The sequence below is a fragment of the Periplaneta americana genome, chromosome 13 (assembly GCF_040183065.1).
Source record: "Periplaneta americana isolate PAMFEO1 chromosome 13, P.americana_PAMFEO1_priV1, whole genome shotgun sequence".
Taxonomy (NCBI): domain Eukaryota; kingdom Metazoa; phylum Arthropoda; class Insecta; order Blattodea; family Blattidae; genus Periplaneta; species Periplaneta americana.
The window spans coordinates 96,880,065-96,903,343 of NC_091129.1; the positions used below are offsets into that span (position 1 = coordinate 96,880,065).

The 23,279-nt window shown below is 34.8% G+C and overlaps 1 protein-coding gene across 3 annotated transcripts in view; it reads left to right on the top strand.

The window, feature by feature from the left end:
• The window catches only part of LOC138712146 (cytochrome P450 4C1-like), a 41,972-nt gene extending 25,418 nt beyond the window's left edge, over nt 1-16,554 (top strand). For all 3 annotated transcript variants that reach the window (XM_069843617.1, XM_069843618.1, XM_069843616.1), the window contains exons 7-12: nt 1,722-1,848; nt 2,272-2,353; nt 4,130-4,239; nt 5,260-5,328; nt 10,544-10,712; nt 12,763-16,554. In XM_069843617.1, coding sequence (XP_069699718.1) covers nt 1,722-1,848; nt 2,272-2,353; nt 4,130-4,239; nt 5,260-5,328; nt 10,544-10,712; nt 12,763-13,106 — 901 coding nt within the window. In that variant the 3' untranslated portion in view covers nt 13,107-16,554. The remainder of the gene's footprint in view (nt 1-1,721; nt 1,849-2,271; nt 2,354-4,129; nt 4,240-5,259; nt 5,329-10,543; nt 10,713-12,762) is intronic.
• The last annotated feature ends 6,725 nt before the right edge of the window (nt 16,555-23,279 follow it).

Below are 23,279 nucleotides of genomic sequence, written 5' to 3' on the forward strand. Positions count from 1 at the left end.
ACCGATTTTAATGTTGTTAAAATTACACAAATTTATTATAATGCTCTATTAACCTACATACATAAAAATCACAATAAATTCAAACAGTATCATTGTAAATGCAGAACTAAAATGTCCGACTTTATACTACTGGTTGAAAGCATGGTAACTACTTTGGTCCAAGGTTATATATAAAATAATTGAAAAATACACTAACTTGGAAAATTTTAGTATAAGAAAATTAAAAAATAGCGTCAAGAATTTAATTTTTAATGAATATATGTTTTTTAATGCCGTGTATTTACTGTATGTATTTGTACGAGTTAAATTCTATTTAATTTATTCTTATGCTTTTTCAATCCACTTTGCTTCTAATAACTATGTCTATTTTTGTTATGTATGTGTTAATTGTATTTGGATAACTCCCTGAGCACGAGGTTTTACTCCTTCAGGAATGATTTCTGTTTGTAATTTTGTACAAGTTATTTTACTAGCAATAAACTTAAGGGGACACGCTACTGAGATTTCTAATCTCCACAATTTTGATTGTAAGTTTTTGAAATTTTAAAATCGAATAGATGTTGATGAGTTACATGTGCACAATTATTTTCAAAATTTTATGTTGAAAGATGTACTCGGAAAAAAATAAAATATAAAAAAGTGTTTATAATTTTAGTAAACAAATATCTGGGTCTCATATAAATATAATTTGTTTCTTAAACTTTTAAAATGATGCTAAGACTACCTACAATGAAATGGTGCATGGGTTTGTTCCTAGTCAATACAGTTCATCAGTAAAAAAAAAAATTATCTTTTAACATTGACCAAAATTGACGAAAACTCAGTAGCGTGTCCGCTTATCTTAAATTTTAATTACGTTCATATTGGAACGAGTTTTACATTGTGTAGGCTTGACAACATGAATAATTATTTCTTTTTCACACTATCATATTTTCTATTAAATATCATTAAATACTTGTGAGTCTTTCGCTTTTTTCTTTCTAGAAAGTCTGTAGTCCAGCTTCCTGAATATTTTGCTAATTGGATCATTATCTTTCTTTCTCTGCTTTAACTTTATTTGGCTTTTTTAAAGTAACTGGCCTACAGAACACTTAAGTTCTATAGTCCTCATATATTTTAATTAATATTTCTTTTTTTTACCAGGGTTACAAGTTCAAGGAGTCATAAGAGTAGTCACAATTTCTTCCAGTCATTAAACAATTATCTGAAAAATGGGAAGTCTTATGTTTGTTGTTTCAATCTTGAAATGGATATTATCAATACTAAGAAATACATTTTCCCATGTGTAAAATAAAACCTACCTTTACTACATTGATATTGTTACTATTATACTATAAATGTATTGTTTTAGACAGATTATAAACAAAACACTATAAAACTATTATTTTTGTTTCATGTGAATTATTTCTCCCGTAGAGATTTTTAATGTTACGCGTAAAGTAGGAAGTCACATTTCTGATGTATTAAAATCTTCGCCCACACAATCTAGTAAGAGTAGTACGCTGTCGCTCTCAAATCATGTAGATTGTAGGCAATATTGGGGTCAAGTTACTGCAGATGCAATTCTAACTTAAATGCAAAACAAATTATATCAAGGGAGGTGTTTGCAAGCCTAGTATTAGTATTAATGTGTAAAATTATTCAAATTAAGTATTTAGGAGTAATTTAGTGATCTTTAACAAAAATAGCTGTCATGTGTTTTACAATAACTTTGTTTCCAGTATGAGCGAGCTAACAATTCACCGTATATTCCGTCCCTGGCTGCATAATGACTTCGTGTTCAACCTCACCGAGAAGGGCAAAAGACATGAAGAGTGTTTACGAGTGCTACACGGCTTCACCAAGAGGGTACAGCAGTCGTTTAATACAGAGCAGACAGTTTAAAAGTCCCGGCCAACAAGTCACTCAGCTGAGTGCGCTCCTAGTATAATAGCAATTGACATTGGACATATACGTCAACATGCATATGCCTAACTTGGAGTCAGGCCACAAAGGGAAACATTGAAGGAGGAAGGTTCGATTCGGTGCTGTGGATTGAATTCGGCGTAGCTCAGTGGTCAGAGCGCTTGGTACGTAGAACCAAGGACCCGGGTTTTATCCCCGGCGCCGGAGCGAATTTTTCTCCTCAAATATTGTCAATATTACAGATAAATTCTATAGGACAAATTAATATATCTATAATATTTTCACTGTAGAAGTTTAAAAAAGTACTAGGTTAGTCTGATCTCACATTCTGTATCAATATTATACCATATTCCATGGTTGTTGCAGGTGATTCAAGAGCGAAAAGCACAATTGGAAGGCGATTTTAACAAGTCTCCGTCCACATCCACCGACGAAGATTCTTTCGTAGGTAAGTGCGAAAGTCAGTCATTTATTCATTAAGTTATTCATTCAACTGCTTGTAAATTCGGAAATTTTTTGCTCCGTTATAAAATAAGATCTAGAAATGCACAGCGAACACAAGTAGCAGTGCAGTTCAATATTACGTTATTAGAATAGTAGTTCAGTAATAAATAGAGTTGCATTTATAATCTACTAGTCTATCCTTATGACGCACAGTGGTCAAAAATCCATGTTTAGGAGGAAAAGAGTGGAAAAATCACACGTCAAAAAATTAAATAAAACCCTTAAATTATTTTTCCTATAACTGAGTAACCTTCAATTGATGGTCTTAATCAGCGGAGGTCGCTCAGAGCGAGAAAAGAGGCCGGTAACATCACACTTCGACCACCCAATATTCTTACTCAGCAAGTGCCGCGAGTCTGTCGTTTTCTTTGTGCTGTAACTCTGTTGTAAGTGGTCGATTCCCTTCATATTTGGTATCATGTCAAGTTGTTCTTCAGGTATGTAAAACTAGGCCTATATATTTCTCTTACATTTAATGTTGCAGAACGTCAAATGAGCGCGAATGGACACGGAACAAAATATAAATATAACCATTGAGTGCAGAACTGATTAAGGTAGAGAAAAAACACCTTCATCCCGTCCCAAAATCATTTTTTTTTTCACTTCCTCTAGTGTTTATCTCTATTTTAAATGAAGTAGATTTTCGGAAGTAATAAATTATGCGCACTATTCTTTCTTGCTATCATATTGACTTGACAACGGTTCAATATGTTGTTGAATTATTGTCAACACTTTTCAATTAGTATTACTAATAGAAATTACAGCAGTTCCTCATCCAGATTTCAAATGTTCGAGCTTCTCAACTTTCTAAGTTTTTTTTAAATGTCTTTTTATGCTATCATAAACCAATTTTAACTGTTTTACAGTTCACTTTACGTTTATTTGACTATTGAAAACATCCGTTACGTGTTTCCATGCTTTTTTTCTTCTTTGCACAAATGCTGTCCGTTCTCTTATATTCAATATATCATTTTAATTGTGAATTAAGACAATAGCTATTTCTCCAAATCAGTATAATTACTACAAAAAACATTCTGTTCTTCATCCAGTTCTATTACTCCTTTCGTTACACAGCTAATCGGTACAAAGTTCTCCGGCATGCATTTTAAACACGATAAAAACTAAATAGTAACACCAACCGAAGCAGAAGACAGAGTTACAAAGTCATAATAAATATTATTTCACCCAAAAACAACAGAATGACCTCTAACAAAACTTTTAATTACTTTAACTGAAAACCAAAATAATGTCCAGGCATTCAGATTCTCAAAACTCAATATGTTTAACAGACCGTTACTTAACGAAATCTTAACAGATGTCGATGGAACACGTTCTTTTTAACAATTTATTAAATTACTAACAATTACGCTCCTAAACGTTTATTTATTTATTTATTATTATTATTATTATTATTATTATTATTATTATTATTATTATTATTGTTATTATTAAAGTTTAAATATACAGAATATAATTACAACAACATAAATAGAAATAAAATAATACAATCAATATAAAAAGGAGATACAGTAATATTAACAAAATTTGAGGACCGAACGAGCGCTCGTGTTCGGTGGCAGTTCAGATGTTTGTTGATGAAACTGACCAATATAGGCTACGACTAACGCGAATTATTATTTGGCTGAAGACTAAAAGAATCCTAAGTTTAAGTAAATGAAACACTGATCTAGCTCTAAATGCTGAACTATTACTACTACAGGCAAGAAGAAAAGAAAGGCCTTTTTGGACCTGTTGCTGGAAGCATCGACCGGTGACATCAAATTGACGGACGAAGAACTCAGAGAAGAAGTGGACACATTCATGTTCGAGGTGAGTCACACTAGAATCATCCGTGTATACGTCACTTAATGATCTTGTTAGCTTTCAAATAGAAAAAGGGACCAATGGGTAGAGAACGTCTCTACCTCGCGATAATGAAATCCGCTGTTACAAAGTGTTAGGGGCTGCAAGACAAACACTTTTAGATATAGCTTAAAAGATAACCTTAACAATTGAGCCGTTGAGAATAAAAGTGGTGTAAGTCAAAAATGGATAATGAGGGTTAAAGTAAACATTCTGTAAAATACAGCGCAAAGTAGCAATTAATATTGAATTTATTTAAACTATTAGTAGTGGATAGCACGAAGGACATATTAATTGCTACTTTGCGCTGTATTTTACAGAATTTTTACTTTAAACCTCATTGTCCAATTTTGACTTACACCACTTCTGCTCTGAACGGCTCAATTCATTCTAATTATACTGATTAAAACGGTCACTGTTACATTGTAACTCCGTTCTTTAGACATGCATCCTCATAGCGCTGTATTTTACAATTGTCTCAAAATAATTTCTTCGTATTATCTAACATTATTTGAAATATATTAACATTCTAAGTATATTACCTTAATTTTGCTACAGTTTGTATCTCATTGTTTAATAGTCCATAATATTTTACTGTTAACTCTTGTATATACACGTAACTTTTATCGAAATCAAATTGTTGTGTTAAATATAAATACTGAAATAAAGTAGACCCTACAGTACATCAGAATAATCTTATCAAAGTATTAAATGTTAGGGTTCCGGTTAAACTGACCCGTTTGGGCGTTCTAGGTGAACAGAAACAGCAGGCGTCGTAGTGTTAAAACTGGGGAATCGGAGAATCCCGAGAGAAACCCAACCGCAAGTACTGTATGTCCACCCCAAGTGTCCGTCCCACGGAAAATTAGTTCGCTCTTTCATTTCTCAATGTTTCTGCTCAATATTGAAAGCCCATATAAGGATACAAATTGAAAAAGTAGATGAAAAACTTGTTAACCAGATAAAATCGAATGCGATTTCTTACAGGGGCACGATACTACGAGCGCAGGCATGACCTGGGCGTTATTCCTACTGGGGCTGCATCCTGACGTGCAGGTAAGTCCATCAGGCGATAAAATGTAAATCTGGCAAGACAGCTGAGAGAATTGGGTAATGTTATTCACACATTTATTAGTGTGATATAAAATAGAACAACTGTACTGACGCATACAGTGGCTCCCATTAATATTCGGTTTGACTGGCATGTAAGATTAAAATAAATACACTAATTATTTTCAAAAAAATTAATGAAAATAAAAATGTGCACTATAATAAAAGCAAAAGTATACTCTCTGTTAAATCACATAGATTTACAACAAAATGAAAAAAAATCTCCTCTGTTAAATAAATAAAAATTATGAACATTATTACATTATTCTGATAGAACATAGTGCCTCATTAATATTCGGTTTTGTTCAAGTCAGTATTTTGTTGAATACCCCTTTTGCCTCAAAACAGCCCTCAAACGCCTTGGCATGCTCCTGGATAACTTCGTAGTAAATTGGGGACTAATTTTCCTCCATTCATCCGTTAATCTCCGTTTCAGTTCTGTCTTTGAAGTGATAGGAGTTTGTCTGATGTTGCGATTAAGTTCCTCCCATAAATTCTCAATCGAATTTAAATCCGGTGATTGTGCTGGGGTTCGGATTACCTTTGGACAGTTGTATAGAAGCCATAAACGCACTTTTTCAGCTGTGTGTTTAGGATCATTGTCCTGATAGTACTTGAAACGATCTTTAATCCCTAGACTCTCTGCACTTCGTTTTAAATTGTTTCTCATAATGTCCAAATACACATGCTGATCCATCCTTTTTTCTATAAAAACAAGTTCACCAACCCCACCTGCAGACATACAACCCCATACCATGACGTTGTCCCCACCATGTTTCACTGTTGGCAACAGATTCTTTTTTTCGAGTTCTTCATTTTTCTTACGCCACACATACTGTTGTCCATCCGACCCAAAGACGTTAAATTTACTTTCATCAGCAAATATCACATCGTCCCACCAGTTTTCCTCTTTATGGACATGTTCCCTTGCGAACTGAAGCCGCCTCCTTTTATTTATTTAATTTATGTAAGGTTTTTTCCTACATACTCTCCCATTAAACCCCTTTTTCCTCAAAACTCTTCGAATTGTTTCGGCACCTACCTGCTTGCCAAACTCCTCACGAACACATGCTGCAAGTTTCGTTGCACTTAGTCGAGGATTTTCTTTTATTTTCTTCAGGATGGAGCGTTCTTCACGTTCAGTTAATTTTTTTGGCTGCCCTTTTTGTGGTATGGACTCGATTCTGTCTTCGTTTTTGTATCTTCTTACTATATCACCAACTGTACTCTTACTCACACGTAATATTTTGGCTATTTCTGTGTATTTTAGCCCTTTTTCGTGATGATAGGTCACAAGTTGTCGCTGGTCAAAAGTTGTGTTGTTTCCTTTGCGACCCATTTTACGACTTGTACTCCACCTCGCCTGAGCTGTGCACAACGTGTAGACAGAATGATTGCACGTTCGCTACTGAACCCTACAATACTGTCAGCAGAAAACGTGCCTTAGATTGGAAGAAAATAAATCAAAACCGAATATTAAAGAGGGTGAACTTTGATGTTACTTAGCGATTATTTGTTATTACATCGTAAATATTAAACTTTCGATGTAAATTTTTTTAACATTATGTACAAAGTGTTTAAATGTTCTATCTGCAACGAAATGCAGGTTCACTTCAACGCAGAACAAAACATCAATAACAAAATACTGTAAAATTAATCACGAACCGAATATTAAAGGGAGCCACTGTAGGTACTGCACAGTTTAAAAAAAATGGACATAAATAGATGCATTATCATCTATTTACTCATTGGATAAGGATTGTAAATTAGTTCGACTTTTTAACAACGATTTCAGTATCAATTTCAACATTACAAATTTCTCACGTTTATTATTCAGAACTTGCAGTATAGGCTACTGTATAGCCTATTTAATAGCAATACAGTTTTTTTTTAATTTTTGGAGCAACAAGAAGAGACTTCCTTCTTTTCTTCTACATACAGTAGAGCGTCTCGTTTAGGCACAGTGAAAACGTTAACAAAGTGCAGTTAACATGAGGAGGAAGAACGATCCGTACGATAAACACGCCTGTTAAACTCATGCTCCCAAGACGCGATCGAATATGGAGGGGGTGGTTACTAGTCTTCTGACTGCTTCATGTTCCTTGCATTGACTCAACGTAAGGTAGGGCCGGGCGCGCGAACGTAAACAGAACTGTGTACTAATAACAGTGCTGGCTGGTACTGTACAAATACTTAGCATCCCTATTTTGGTATACACTTATTACTATAATATCATCATCATCATCATCGTCTTTCTATTGATCCGTAAATTGTACACAGGGTGATTCACGAGTAGTTACCGCCACTTAAAGAGCAAAAAAGTCATATAAACAATATTTTCAGAGTTACATTAATTTGAATTTGTTAAAAAAATATCTTTTTTCTTTAGTTTTAAGGGTAAAACAATATTACAATTACATAATAAACTATTCAGAAGTATCATTTCTTTAATTGGCTAGTATTCTGAAGCTAAAAGTGTGTTGTTAATTCCTTTTTGCTCTGTACAGAATTTCTTTTCTTTTTTTTTTTTTTTTTTTTTTTCAATTTTTAACTAAAAATTGCATTATTTTTACACGTTTATCACAACAATTGTTACAGATCACATGACTTCTAGCAACTTGATATTTTAAAGTTCAATTTTGCATCCTAATGTACAGTCTTAAAGAGTACACAAGAATGACGTGATTTATAAAAATTGTTGTGATAAATGCCTAAGAAAAATATAATTTTGTAGTCTAGTTATAAATTGAAAAAAAAATATTTATATGATATTTCTTTTATAAAAATGTCTGCTAAGAATGTCTTCGGGAATATGCTCCGTAAGTCGCGGTAACTCCTCGCGATTCACCCTGTGTACATTTTATGGACCAATAGGCCTACTGAGAAAGACGAGGATGATAAAGTTATTACAGTAATAAATATATGCCATAATATGGGTGCAAAGTACATGCACAGTACCAGCCGCCACTCTTACTAGTACATGGTTCTGTTTACGTTCACGCACCCGGCCCTACCTTACGTTAAGCCAAAGCAAGGGGCATAAAGCAGTGGAGAGAATAGTAAAGGCTGGTTCACAATAAACCGGGAACGGGAACGAGAACGAGAACGGAAATATTGCTGAAGTAAATTTATTTAAATGTGACCATTTACAATTGACGAGAAACTTACCGAATTTCGGGAACGGGGACGTGAAAATTAATTGTGAATGCTCACATTTAAGTACATTTATTTTAACGTTTTGTTCTCGTTCTCGTTTCCGTTCCCGGTTTATTGTGAACCAGCCTTAAACGGATGGTTTTTCCTATATTAAAACCGTATTCGTTCAAGCCCTGGCAACAAGAGGTTGACAGGCATGCGCTAGGAAATGACAATTTCAACACACAAGTAACTCAGCTATCAAAAGGTGTTTTCTAGACTTCGTACTTTAAACGGCATTATAAAATTTCTCCCGCTAACACTGAGAAGATATAATGCTAACAGAAGTATTGCTTCATTTTGATTACTTTTTTTCCTTGCGGTGTGGCAGGGAAGCTTAATAGTTTTAACTCCATTACATAAAATAAATAATTAATTAGAAAGTTAAGTAATAAATATAAAAAAACAAATAAATGTTACTCGACCATTCGGTTTGTGCAGGGACGGAAAACAGCCACACACAGACAGCTTAGCTTCTCCTGCTACACTTGCTGTTGTACGTTGATACTCATGGTAACTACTCTGTTTACAATATGAGTTTCCCACCCCTGGGTTTGTATAACGGCAGTCGCTTGTACTACACAACGCGCCTCTGATGTCACCTGTGCAGTACGATCTCTCTGTTATTCTAGTCACATCTATAAATAAACATATCGTTTGTAAACATGTGCATTAGTAGAGTATAATATTTCTTCAGAACTTGACATAAAACCAAATATTTTCTCCTCTTGCACTGTGACACAAACTTATTGTCTCCGAAATGAAGCATTATTCTTATGTTTGATTGTTGGGACATCATTTTATTTTTACTTAAATTTTTATTGTACTTGAGTTTTTTTAACGTACTTCACTCCCACCCCTCTGCTAGCAAACTTCCTACCGTTCTCCACACAAAACCAAGCGTATACAGTCAAAGTCACCTTACGGTCATAGTAAACACAAACAGTACTGAGTTAGTGAGTATAGTACGTTCCAGAAATATGTTTGCTTTCAATATTGAATCATATTCTCGCACAGGTACTGTAGTCCGTTTGCTTATGTCGCATCCTGGTTCCCCCACCCGCTTCTGTTAGTCACTCTGTAAAGGCTAGTAGCTGGGTTGTCTTAGCTCTTTTCTAAAAACATTAATTTCTATTAGGAATTGAACGTTTACGTAATATTACTCAACTGTTTAAAATAACTTAAATAAAAGGTCCTCGTTAATTAATTGTCACGTGATTTCCCTCCTTTCTACGACTTGCTTCAAAACCACTTGCACGGACAGTAGATAGCATGTCTGAGTAATTTTATCTTTTCGGATCGGGCAGGAAGTGAAGATTTAATTTACAGTACATACTCTTCTCTAGAGAAAGTACAGAATTATTTCAACCTCTGAGTTACTAGTACGAAGAACGAAACTGGTAATTGGAATTAGGTGCAATAGTCTTATAGTGCGATAATATGCAAAAAAGAACTGAAGCCTGTATCGAAATGAACGGCCATCATTTTCAAAATTGTGTTTAAATATCCATATTATGATTATTTTTCTATTTACCTTCATTCTCTATATTGTACGCAAACTTGCTGTAGACAGTATAATATACACTGCATAATAAATACGTCCGAATGAACAGCTCAGTTCGTGAGTAAAAACACTTATTGTTAATACAGTACTGTATTTTGATTAAAGAAAAGCCTAATGAAAATTATCAAACTCAAAATCGCGATATTTCCTATACCTAGTAAAGTGATTTGTTTGTATTTTACGCTAGTATCATCGAACTCCAGTCGTGGAAAGGGTGTAGCAAACGGTGTTTCCGATTCTCAACCGTTAATCCAAAGGTATAGCCACGTTAATATTAGAAATGTTAGTAAAAATAAAATGATGTCCCTGTATATCAGTCATCCATAATGCCATTGCAGAGCCTTTATATTTGAATTTCACACAAATAACACACTACATTGCATTACTATCTTATTCTTGCAGGAAAAGACTTATGAAGAACAGAAGAACATTTTCCAGGGTTCTGAGCGTTCGGTCACAATGAAAGATCTAAACGAGATGAAATACTTGGAACGGGTCATCAAAGAGACTTTGAGATTGTATCCAAGTGTCCCTATCTTCGGGAGACAACTCCACAGCGAAGCTGAACTGGGTAAATCATTACTCATTACTAAACTCCATGGAATTTCCACGAGAATCGCAAAGTTTACTGCGCACGCAGTATAGACTGTATGAGAAGGGGACGTGCAAAGTATGGAGTATGCCTCTAATCAGGGGCGTATTTTGCGGGCTACCGGCGGTAGCCCAAGGAAATTACAAAAGAAAAAGTTTATAATATAACATAATGTAATAATTTTGTATTATTAGTTTTACCATAGTAATTAAAATTAAAGTAATTGTTAGATATATTTTGTGTAATAATAGGGTCAGCGGTAGCCCAAACCCTTTAACCAGTATACGCCACTGCCTCTAATGTAAACACTGAGCAGTATACTGCGGTTACAATGAAACCTGTACCCTGCATTCAAGAAATTAATGAATGATCATTGAAGTAGGAAATGTCTAAACATGTAAATACACAATTATTTTATAGTGAGATATATTAACTCTTAAAATTTAATGTAAGATACTCACATCATTCTTGAATAAGTGCATTGCAGTGAAGAGTTACGTACATTTTGAACGACTGCAAGACTGGTCACTTAAACAGTTTTTATTTTGGGAAAATGTACGTTCGACATCACACGATGTAATACGTACATATTTGAAGAACGGAAAGTCACTACTTTTTAGTACACCAACTTCAGGTGTCTTGTCGTGACCTGATGGTACATCATTTATAATACGACGTTGTTAATAGACAGAATTTTTAGCAATAATGTTTCTCAACTTACATTTCACTTTTTCTGAAATTAGTGAATTGTTATTTTGGATAACGGTTTGTGATACTTTATCCACTATATTAAGGGCTTCTGAGAGTTGTAGTTTAGACGATTCTAACAGGATGATGCTTTTGGACACGATTTTAAAATTAGAATCAATGAACAGAATATCTTCCAATAGCTGTTCAGAAGGCAATGATTTTACAGCTGCAACAGCGGAACTGTGTGTGCTATCCAATGCATAAATTACCTCCATTATTTTGCCGTAATGTTCTGCATAATAATTAATAGCATCCAACCACGTTCCCCAACGGGTCAAGACTGGCTGCGAGGGTAAGGGTATTCCAGGGGCAATTATTTGGAACAGCAACACTCTCATTGTAGCATGTTTGATTGAATTCTTGTCAGCACTGAACAAATGTTAAGCTTTGACTATTCCAACCACAGTAATGCAAAAACAAGTGCTTACATAGGTATACATTAGCTGTAGCTACTCTATCTATTTGGACCGGCCACAACATGAACTGCTTATACTACGAGACAGGGAGGTCGTTCACCTCCTCTATACTACCGTACATCGGCAACCTGATTGCATGCTGCGTGTAGCAATTCAACGAAGTCTACTCATTACATTAGTCTTCTGTTTGTACATTTGAAACCGGTGCGCAACTAACGAGCACAGAAGACATAGAGTAGACAAACACAGCTTGAAGGTGAAGCCGCTCTTGCTGACAGTCGCCATCATGATGCTAGCTCCCGCTTGGCAAATGACAATTGATTGCTGTGTTACATCGTCGTTTTTATTCATGAATGAACTAATTTTAAGATTCCTACATGTGCTGCGTATGACTGCACAAATAGATTTTCATAGAAAATTTCTGAAATAACTCTTCACATGTAAATATGCATGTGTGGAATGTACTTAATGTAGGTTTAGCCTACGTTAGAATCGTACTGTTCATGTATTAGTCTGATTAATAGAAAATAATAGTGTAGGCCTATTGATATTATTGTAATTATATTTTATAATCACGATACCAAAAAATCTGCAGACTTGAGCATTTTTAAACTATCTGTGCTATGAAAACTTAATATATGTTAATTTTTTTCATGAAGTTAGGGACTGGTATCAGGAATTCTAGTGCATATTTAATGCGTAAAAAGAAGATACAATATGAAAAAAGAACGTGGTTGGGAGTGTTAGAACCTAAACTACGAGAAAATATAACCTTGTTACATTTTCACACCTCTCGCATGGCTAAACAGCCAACTTCCCACAGTGGAACTTCGTAGTTGATTGATACATTTCTATTGTTGCAGGTGATTTCACAGTTCCTGCCGGGTGCTCAGTGATCATGTACATCTATAACCTACACCGAAACCCCGAACAGTTCCCCAATCCCGAAAACTTTGATCCCGACAACTTTCTACCGGAGAAGGTAACTAACAGACACCCCTACGCTTACATCCCCTTCAGTGCTGGGCCCAGGAACTGCATAGGACAGAAGTTCGCCCTTCTGGAGGAGAAGACCGTCTTGTCCTACATACTGCGGAACTATGAAGTGATATCCCTGGACAAGAGACAAGATGTGAATCTAATGGCAGAAATAGTGCTGAGGCCGGAAAAGGGAATCAATGTCAGTATCAAGCCCAGAAATAAGTGACAACATAAGATAACATAACATAACATAACATACGAGAAGCTACGTTCAAGCTGTGAAGTATATTAACTCACGATGCTTAAATAAGTATTATACAGGGACATCATTTTATTTTTACTAACATTTCTAATATTAACCTGGCTATACCTTTGGATTAACGATCGAGAACCGGAAACACCTTTTGCTACCCCCTTCCACCACTAGAGTTCGATGATACTGGCGTAAAATACAAACATATCACTTTACTAGGTATAGGAGGGAAGAAAAGTAGTTCATCCATTCACGTAAAGTAAGATATAGCGATTTTGAGTTTGATAATTTTTATTATGTTTTTCTTTAATCAAAATACAAAATCAAAGTAGTTTACCGCATTAACAATCAGTATTTTTACTCACGAGCTGAGCTATCCATTCGGACGTATTCATTATACAGTGCACATTATACTGTCTACAGCACATTAGCGTAGAATATAGAGAATGAAGTTAAATTGAAAAATAATCATAATATGGATATTTAAACACAATTTTGAAAATGGTGGCCGTTCATTTCGATACAGGCTTCAGTTCTAATGTGCATATTATCGCACTATAGACTATGTACCTAATTCTAATTACCACTTTCGTCCTTCGTAATAGTAACTCATGTTGAAATAATTCTGTACCTACTCTATAAAAGAGTACCTTACGTACTGTAAATTCAATCTTACTTCTGCCAGATTCGAAAAGATAAAATTACTCAGACATGCTATCTACTGTCCGTCCAAGTGATTTTGTCGCAGGGTTGTAGAAAAGAGGGAAATCAGGTGACAGTTAAATAACGAGGCCCTTTTATTTAAGTTACTTTAAACAGTTGTATAATATTAGGTAGACGTCCAATTCCTAACAGAAATTAATGTTTTCAGAAAAGAACTAAGACATCCCAGCTACTAGCCTTTACAGAGGGGCGAGCAGAAGCGGGTAGGGGAAACCGGGATGCGGCGTAGGCAAACGGACGATAGTATCTGTGTGAAAATGTGATTCAATATTGAAAGCTCTTTCGTCACTGGAAAACGCGAACATATTTCTGGAACGTACTATACTCACTAAGTCAGTACTGTTCGTGTTTACTATGACCGTAAGGCGACTTTGACTGTATACGCTTGGTTCTGTGTGGAGAACGGTTGGAAGTTTACTAGTAGAGGGGGTGGGAGTGAAGTACATTCAAAAACTCAGGTACAATAAGAATTGAAGTAAAAATAAAATGATGTCCCTGTACATTCATACACGGGGTCTGGGAGTTGGTCCTGACAAATTTCAGCACGCTGTTGTAAAGTGATTATAAGGTTTAGAAATATCAAAATAACAAAGGATAAGGCATGAACAATTCATTTATTGGAATGCAATTAAAAAATGGGACTTCCTATCTGATGTTGTAGTCGAATTATACCCTGAAAAATTCTTCATGATGTATTGCAATACACCTGGGACGTCTGTCTGTATCCTTTTTTCAGATCCTAAACGTATAGAATGAACCGTAAGTAATGTCAATAATTTCAGGGGATTATTATTTGGGATATTTCAAACAGAAAAGTTTAATCAATTTTGAACGTTTTAGCTTCATTTTCGAGACTATTACACTTTTACTACGTCACACTACTTTTGATCAATAAAACGGTACGAAAGGACGTCTTCAACCAATCATGGCTGCTTATCGCACAATTTTATCGCGTCCCTAGCTTATGTTTATTTTTATCACTACCCTAGCATTTGTTTCTTTGTTTGCCAACATTTCAAACTGCACTGGTCTGGACGTCAAAAAACAGAAAATTACAAACCACTCGGATTCGCATTCAAGAACAAGAATTAATAAAGATCACTGGTCATAGCTATGCATCTCCCCTGAAACCCTGTTTACAAATAAATGAAGAGCACCATTCGGAAATCCTGAATAAGTTGAGGGATAGGCCTACACCATGTACATCAACGAGTTCACTTCTTTTAAGCACACGTCCAATATAACATCAACTGAACCACCAACCACTAAAACATTCAAATTTGAAAATTGTACTTTCAATAATAATTGTTTCTTTTAAAATTATTCATGTTTATTTTTTATTTCATCATCGTTAATTAAAACGTTTCTTGTTTATTTCATCATCCCTAATTAAAACTTTTCTAACACTTGTTTATATTATTTAGGTTATGTTTGTTATAGCTTCTGCTATATGATATTATGGATAGTCACGTATCAGAGATTGTTTGATACTAAGATTTATTGAAAATCATCTGTCAAGTGACGTTGATTACTGGGATCCGGATGATTAAAGTGCAATGAAAATGTTTTAATAAAAATGAAACTGAATCAACAAAGCCTTCTTGACTAGTAACCGTCCACAGAGTTCAATGAAGATTCCATAGTTGGCACAACTGATAACAAGAAAACAGCTAATCATAACATACGGTACTACTGCCATCTAGCGTAATGTTGAGATGGTACAATAATACATTTGAAGACAGTTGAATTTTCGTAAGTCAATATTTTATTGTATTGGAGTACTTTGTTACTTCTAATCTTTATATACTTTCTTCTAATCATGTAATAGTCAATTAAATCCCACTCGAGTTTTGATTTTCTCTAGATAAATCAAAACCTCTAGTGAGATTACTGTTGATAAAAACTGTTTTAAATGAAATATTTCATTGCCTGTTTCGGGAAAGACATTGATTTAATTCCCAATTTGTTCAGTCAATTTAAGAGACAGAGTATTATGATAATAAATGAATGAAAGAATTTTAGTATTGTCTTCTAAATGTGCAGAAATTTGATCTGAGCAAATGTAAAATTCCTTTGCAGAACGAAAACTTACATTTGTTCGAACAAATTTCTGCACATTTAAGAAACAAAACTAAAATTCTTTCAATCATTTATTATCACAATACAGTGCTATCTTAAATTGACTGAGAGTATTGTAAATTCAATCAATGCCTTTCCCAGAACACGCTATGAAACATTTCATATAAAATAATTTTATCTCGAAAGGGAAGAAAATCGAGCAAAATTATTTTATTAAACTTTTTTGTTTGAAATATCTCGAAGAATAACTACTTAAAAATTAATGCTATTACTAACGGTTCATCCTGTAGTGTGGTACCAGCAATGATAGCAAAGGAGAATGCTTTTGCTATAGGCATGCTTTTGAAAAAAATATAATAAAATGAAACGGGCGTGGATACAAATAAGTTTAAAGTAATGCAATGTGTGATACATCTGTAGAATCTTTGTGCAGTATTTGCAAATACAAACAATTTTATGTACAGTAGAATTCCAATTATCCGAACTTCAAATTTCCGGATCGCCAATTATCCGGATCACATTTCAGGATAGTTTGAAATTGTTTATTCAAAGAAAGTTGCATATGTTCAGGTTTGTTTTTTTTTATTTCGTGTAAAATAAAGTTTTGTTCTGAATGGAATATGAAGTGTTCTTATAATTTTAATCAATTTAAAATTCTATTTTGTTTGAATATGTGTAACTTTATTGATTATAAACTGTAGACCTATTAGTCATTTTGCACTTTTAATATATGCAGTAGCTCACTACTGTTGTTTCTAAACTCTCTTCATTTCCGACCCAATTATTCAGATTCCTGCATAACCGGATCACACTACCCCCTATTTGTCCGGGTAACTGGAGTTCTACTGTATAAGACAGTTAATTCCATCAAATCACGTCCGCCACTGACACACACTGCAACTATATGTAGGTAACTCAAGACGCTTCTCTTTAGCTTTGCGTTGTTTACGTGAACAAAAAGTGGAGAAAGATTTCCACTGCTTTTATCCTTGAATACGAGCTGCAGACCAGTGTTTTAGTGGTTGAGGGAAGGAATGACGTAGCATGTTTCATTGGGTAGAATGTGGGATGTTAAGCAGCAACATAAAACGAAGTTAGCAGTACGATAGCAACATGTGATTACGGACTTACATGCAACATTATAACACAGTAACTCGTTCATGTGTAAAGTAGATATCTGAATTTTAAATAGAATGTTTTCTACATTAAGTAGCCAAGAATTAGAACCCTTCAATATTACGTGACATTAAAGAAATTACAAGGATTTCAGGGGTAAATTCTGCATATTTCAGTCGTTTTTCTTCACTGTCCAATCACCACGTAATGAAATCCCTTAATTCTCCCAAGTTGTTAGGGGTCTGAATATTATTTTTCGTTAATTCTACAGAAGAACGCTGAATCGAGACATTAAAGAAATAATGTTGATACTAGTGCAAAGTTAGTTCTGATGATTTCGGAAGAGAAAATCCGCCATTACATTACCTTATTACAAAACAGTACTGACAACATCCAAAACAAAAAAAATCCAGCCTGTACAGATATAAGGCATAACAAAAGTCTAACTTAACCTAACCCGTCACAGATTCGTAAGCCTATATGCAATGCATAATAAAAGTCTAGCTAACCTAAACTAAAAAAGTAAAACCCAGATTCGAATATGCAAGGCATAAGGTGAGTGTACTAACGTGAAACTTTCGTATGTCACCAAAGTTATGTTGGTATGACTGAGGAGAGGTCTCCGAACACTTGAAAGTGTATAAGCGGAGTACGTCAGTATGAATGGAACTAACTGAGTGCTAGTTTAGCCGAAATAATTAATAAAAATTTGGGATTAAATGTACGTTGTGATTTGATTAATATAGTTAAGACATACAGAAGATCAAAAGATACGACAGAAAATTGGAGAAAAACAGAAGAAGAGAAAAGAGTCATAGTCGTCTAGTAATGACATTTTCGTATACCGGTACCGAAAACTTTACGTCTGATACGAACAAAGGCTGCGATATTTCCATTTAATACTACGTACAATACATGAATATTTCCAGGTTATTCTATGAAAAGTTATTAAATTCTGGAAAGTAAAACCCAGTGTTTAGTATAATGTATAAGCCATTTTCACCCGGTGTGCCGTGAGAAAATGCAAATAGTAAAGATTATCTTAGCAGAAATTGGAAAATAAACGTCAAAAGAGTAGTATAAAAGTGTGTCCACAGGAGTCTACTTTCAGCGAAAGCGGCACAGGTCAGTATTCACTAAACAAGTGTAGATGTGCGAACGGAAGAGAAGAGAATGACTGACGCGGAGTCAGGGTTGCCAGATCAGTCAAGTTAGAATATCGTACAAATATTGAATTGAATTTTAATTTACGAGAGGAGACATTACATCTATTGCGCTGATCAAGCGCATTCCCAAAACTCACACCGGCTGACTACACTAAGGTTCGTTACATACGACATTCCTAGCAGACAACCCCCCTCGTCCCTAGGCCAGTCCCCTCCGTGCGTCGCCAGCCGGCATTCGGGGAATGCTATGGAAGGATGACGGAATGGAGAGATGTTGATGGAATGATGTAGCCTACATGCGTAATATGGAGAAACGGGAAGACCCCGAGAAAAACCCCAACTGCGACTTTTTCCGACACAAGCATCACTATGAACCAACCTTCAAAAATTTCATATTTTATTTGTTTTTATGAAAAAAAAAAATCTCCCTAGTTAGGAACCACTGGTTTAGATTTTGTGAGTATAACTCGGGATTTAAAATTACAACTTTAGTGTGCCATATTTTGAAAAAGGTTGAAAAATGCTGGGTTAAACGAGCGTTGAGGGGCTTCTTTTCCTATTGCTGATACGTATCAACAGCCGTCTTACATGTCGTACCAACATAACTTACGAGGCAATACGAACGTTTCACGCTAGTTTGCAATGTTCCAGCGGGATACAAATTCGGCCATTTTCGTACCTCAGAGAAATGTATAGAGGTAAGAAAATGGAGTATTATGACAGGTTAGGATAATTTATACTTTTATTATGTCTTACGTACTTATCTGTAACAGGTTAGGTTATGGTAGTTTAGGGTTTTGTTATGCCTTGTATAGGCAAATCTGTGACAGGTTAGGTTAGGTTAGTTTAGGATTTGAGTGACAGATTAGGTTAGTTTAGGCTTTTATTATACTTTGCATATACGAAACTGACAGGTTAGGTTAGGATAATTTAGGCTTTTGTTATGCCTTGTATAGGCGAATCTGTGACAAGTTAGGTTAGTTTAGGATTTTAGTGACAGGATAGGTTAGGTTAGTTTAGGCTTTTATTATGATTTTCATATACGAAACTGACAGGTTAGGTTAGGATAGTTTAGGCTTTTGTTATGCCTTGTATAGGCGAATCTGTGACAAGTTTGGTTAGGTTAGTTTAGGATTTTAGTGACAGGTTAGGTTAGGTTAGTTTAGGCTTTTATTATGATTTTCATATACGAAACTGACAGGTTAGGTTAGGATAGTTCAGGCTTTTGTTATGCCTTGTATAGGCGAATCTGTGACAAGTTAGGTGAGATTAGTTTAGGATTTTAGTGTGAGGTTAGGTTAAGTTAGGTTAGTTTATGCTTTTATTATGCTTTGCATATACGAAACTTGTATAGGCGAATTTGTGACAAGTTAGGTGAGATTAGTTTAGGATTTTTGTGTTAGGTTAGGTTAGGTTAGGTTACGTTAGTTTAGGCTTTTATTATCCTCGTCAAGCTAAAGGCGAAAGCAATTGAGTGTGGCGCTCTTGAACAGGTAGTGATTTTTTGTTTTCTATGTTGGCAGTTCAAGTGCGTCGGTGTCTATTCCGAAACAGGCGGCAGTCACTCAACGCTCGTTTCTCTAAATGTTGCTCTATACTGCAATTGTAAAGTATAAAAAAAAATGGTGCTTCCGTACAGCCTGGCAAGCAAGAAAACATAAATCCATTTCATAACAAAGAAATCTGAAAGTTCTTCAGCATCTAGCGAAATTAAACCATTACAATTTCCTAACCACTTACTACTTTCTGAGTCTTTCTGTAAGTTTATACTCTAAAATTGTGGGCTAGAGTATATCGTTGATCGAGATTACATATCTATCCTTTATGATACAGATAAAATCGGCAGCCAACTTCGCCTATACCCATTGTGACACAGATCTTACCAGATCGCGTCGATCTTACCAATGTTGTGGTACAATCTGGCCGAGTTTACATCCGCCCTTCGCCTGTTAATGGAGATCTTATATTATACTACACACAATATAAACATAATTAAAATACGTACCACAAGTATTAGAAGGGAAGAAATTCTGCGTCCACTGGATAATTTTTTTCATTTTTCAATCTTCACAATTCACATGCCAATTTGACGCACCACTCACTACGAACATTACCGCACAACTGAAAACGACGAAGCGCGCGGGGTTGATTTGTGACGTCACACACCTCTTCTTTCGCTGTTCCTAAACAGACAGCGCACTGCTCGAGAGCGCTGAGTTGGCGAGACCGGTTCTGTCAGGGGTGATCCGAAAGTTAATTTCAATGAAATATGGAATAAAGCTATCTTCTGATGATTTTGAAGTTGTTGGAGTTGGTCAATGCTTCTGTACCAATAATAATAATAATAATAATAATAATAATAATAATAATAATAATAATAATAATAATAATAATCATCATCATCATCATCATCATCTTTTCAGTAGTAGGCCTAGTGGCCTTTTACGGTCTCCAACCATCTCTTGTGAGGTTTCCAATAAGGTCTTTTCCTTCCTGGTGTATAGTGAAGCATCTAGGTACTCTAAGTAATCACCATTCTTTATACATGCTGAGTCTTGTCTGTATTGTTCTAGATATTGTAAAATAGGTGTTATTCTAATTCGTCTGCAATGTCAGTGTTTCTCTTGTGATCCAGAAAAGTACAGACGGCAGTTCATCGTAAAAATCTCGTCATCATGTAGTTGAATAGTCCAAGCTTCACTGCCATAGCAGAGAACTGAACGTGCCAAAATTTTTATGCTCGACCATGCCGAAATGTAGTAATTATACACCTGGTAGCAGTTCTTTAATGCATGTCATTAAAGTACATCTACTCATTAAAGTACAGGTGTTTTTAGCCAATGACAACTCAGCTTACAGGTGTTCAGCCAATAACAAGTCAGCTTTGTACCGTTATAAAACCGCAAGTATCGATTATTCTCCGATATGCAATCGAAAGAGAATTTTATTAGCGAAAAGTCACGGAGGCTGGAAATCCAATACTGTCGCAGAAGGTTATGTTCTGTTACTATAATAATTAGCGTTAATTGTAAATAATATTCAAATAAATTCAATTTATCATCTCGTGTTTCAATGTCGAATTCAATAATCAAGGTTGTACCAAGTTTAACGGGATTACACAAGGTCAATGACATTATTGTTCCTCGGAAAAAATCAATACTTTCGCGTCTGCGCACATCTCACAATTCACGACATAGAACAAGGTCACTTCCGATCTTGTCAGTTACAAATAAAATGTATACATCTGAATAATTTCAAGTTAGAAAAATGGTCGAGCATAAAAAGTCGTATGAAACTCGACTATAATGGTAATTAAGAAGCTCATATGAAAATTATGAAACTCGCTTGAGCTCGTTTCATAAACATCCATACTCGCTTCTTAATTACTATCATTATAGGCTCGTTGCATAATGTACTAATATGATTCAAGTCTTGTAAGTTTTGGACTTTCGTGATTGGAAGGACTTGGTTAATGATTCTCAAAGATTTGTGATAATTTTGGATTTCATTAGGAATATCACACTTTTCAAGGCCTGTTAGAGTGTAACTTAAATATCTGAAGGAGTTGACTTGCTCCAGTATTGAATTATCGATACAAATTTTACCTCTCACTGGTTGTTTAACCCTAAAAGCCATTATTTTTGTTTTTCTTGTTGAAATTTATAAATTGTAAGTTTTTGCTATGATATTTTGGTGGTGAATAAAGTATTACAATTCATCTTCGGTCTTGTCAAAAAGGACTTGATCATCTGCATATAATAGAGTATCCATGAGGATATTTTCTTTGAATGTGATGGATGCATGTATTTTTAAACGTCAATATCGAATGTTTGAACTAATATATATATATATATATATAACCTAAGTGTTTCCTCCCCCTACTATTCGAGAATGTATTTACGTTCTAAAGCAGGCGGAAGAGCTCGAGAAAACATCTACAGTACGGTTTCCAAAGTATTACACTTTATAACAGTAGGTGTTCATATTTTCAGCGTAAATTTGTGGAATTCAATATAGACTCTAATAATATTAGGTAAAGCTGAATAAAAACGAAGTAAGTAATATTTGTAACTTTATGGTTATATTTATTAACTATTTAGTTTATGTGAGCTTACATAGGCCTATTTCCAAGAACGCGTTTTATATTTCGAGATATCTCGCTCATAAGTTTTATGCTAATATAAAGTCACATTTCGATCATTTGCAATCAATATTCTTTATTATAGTTACAAATGACTGTTTCAATGGAATTCAAGTTCAATAATAGAGCGTTAATTCGTTGATAAACAGTGGAGGAATTTTTACTTAATCGTCCATTAAGAAATTGTTTGCCTTCTCGATAAATAGAGATGCAATAGAAGACTAGCAAATACGCTTAACTGAAGAATGTTCTGCCTTCAAAAATTACGTTGTCACAACTGGTCCCTCTCCAAGACCAGTTTAATCCAATAGGGTACTATTCATAGACATTTCGCTAGCCCGGGCTACGAGCGTGCTAAACAGGATTCATATTATATCATATCGCTGGCATTGGTTTATGAATACGAAAAACGTTAGTTCGCTGATCATCCACCGAAAGCCCGCGCTAAGAATGTCTATGAATACGGCCCATAGTGTCTAGTGCTGGCTTGAAATATACAAAGACAGAATAAATAAGCAGCTACAACGATTCCAAAAAATGAGAGCCGAGTAAACGACGCATAATATTTTTCACTAGGGCTGTAAGCTTATGTTTTACATATTTCGTAACAATTGGACTATGCTAATACAGTACAATAATAATAATAATAATAATAATAATAATTTTTATTGCTAGGCTAAAATACATATTGTTTGTTTATTTATAAACATCACTCTATTATCTCCAGAAAGAGAATAGAGGATTCCACGTTAAAAAAAATGGATTGAGCATATGAGACTATTCCATCAAATGACCAGTTGCCATAGAAATGGCAACCTACCACTAGCTTCTACAATATACTAAGCAAGGCCCATAAAACAAATGTTTTTTTTAACGTGGAATCTGGAATTTTAGATCTTACGAAAACTTACTTTCTATCTA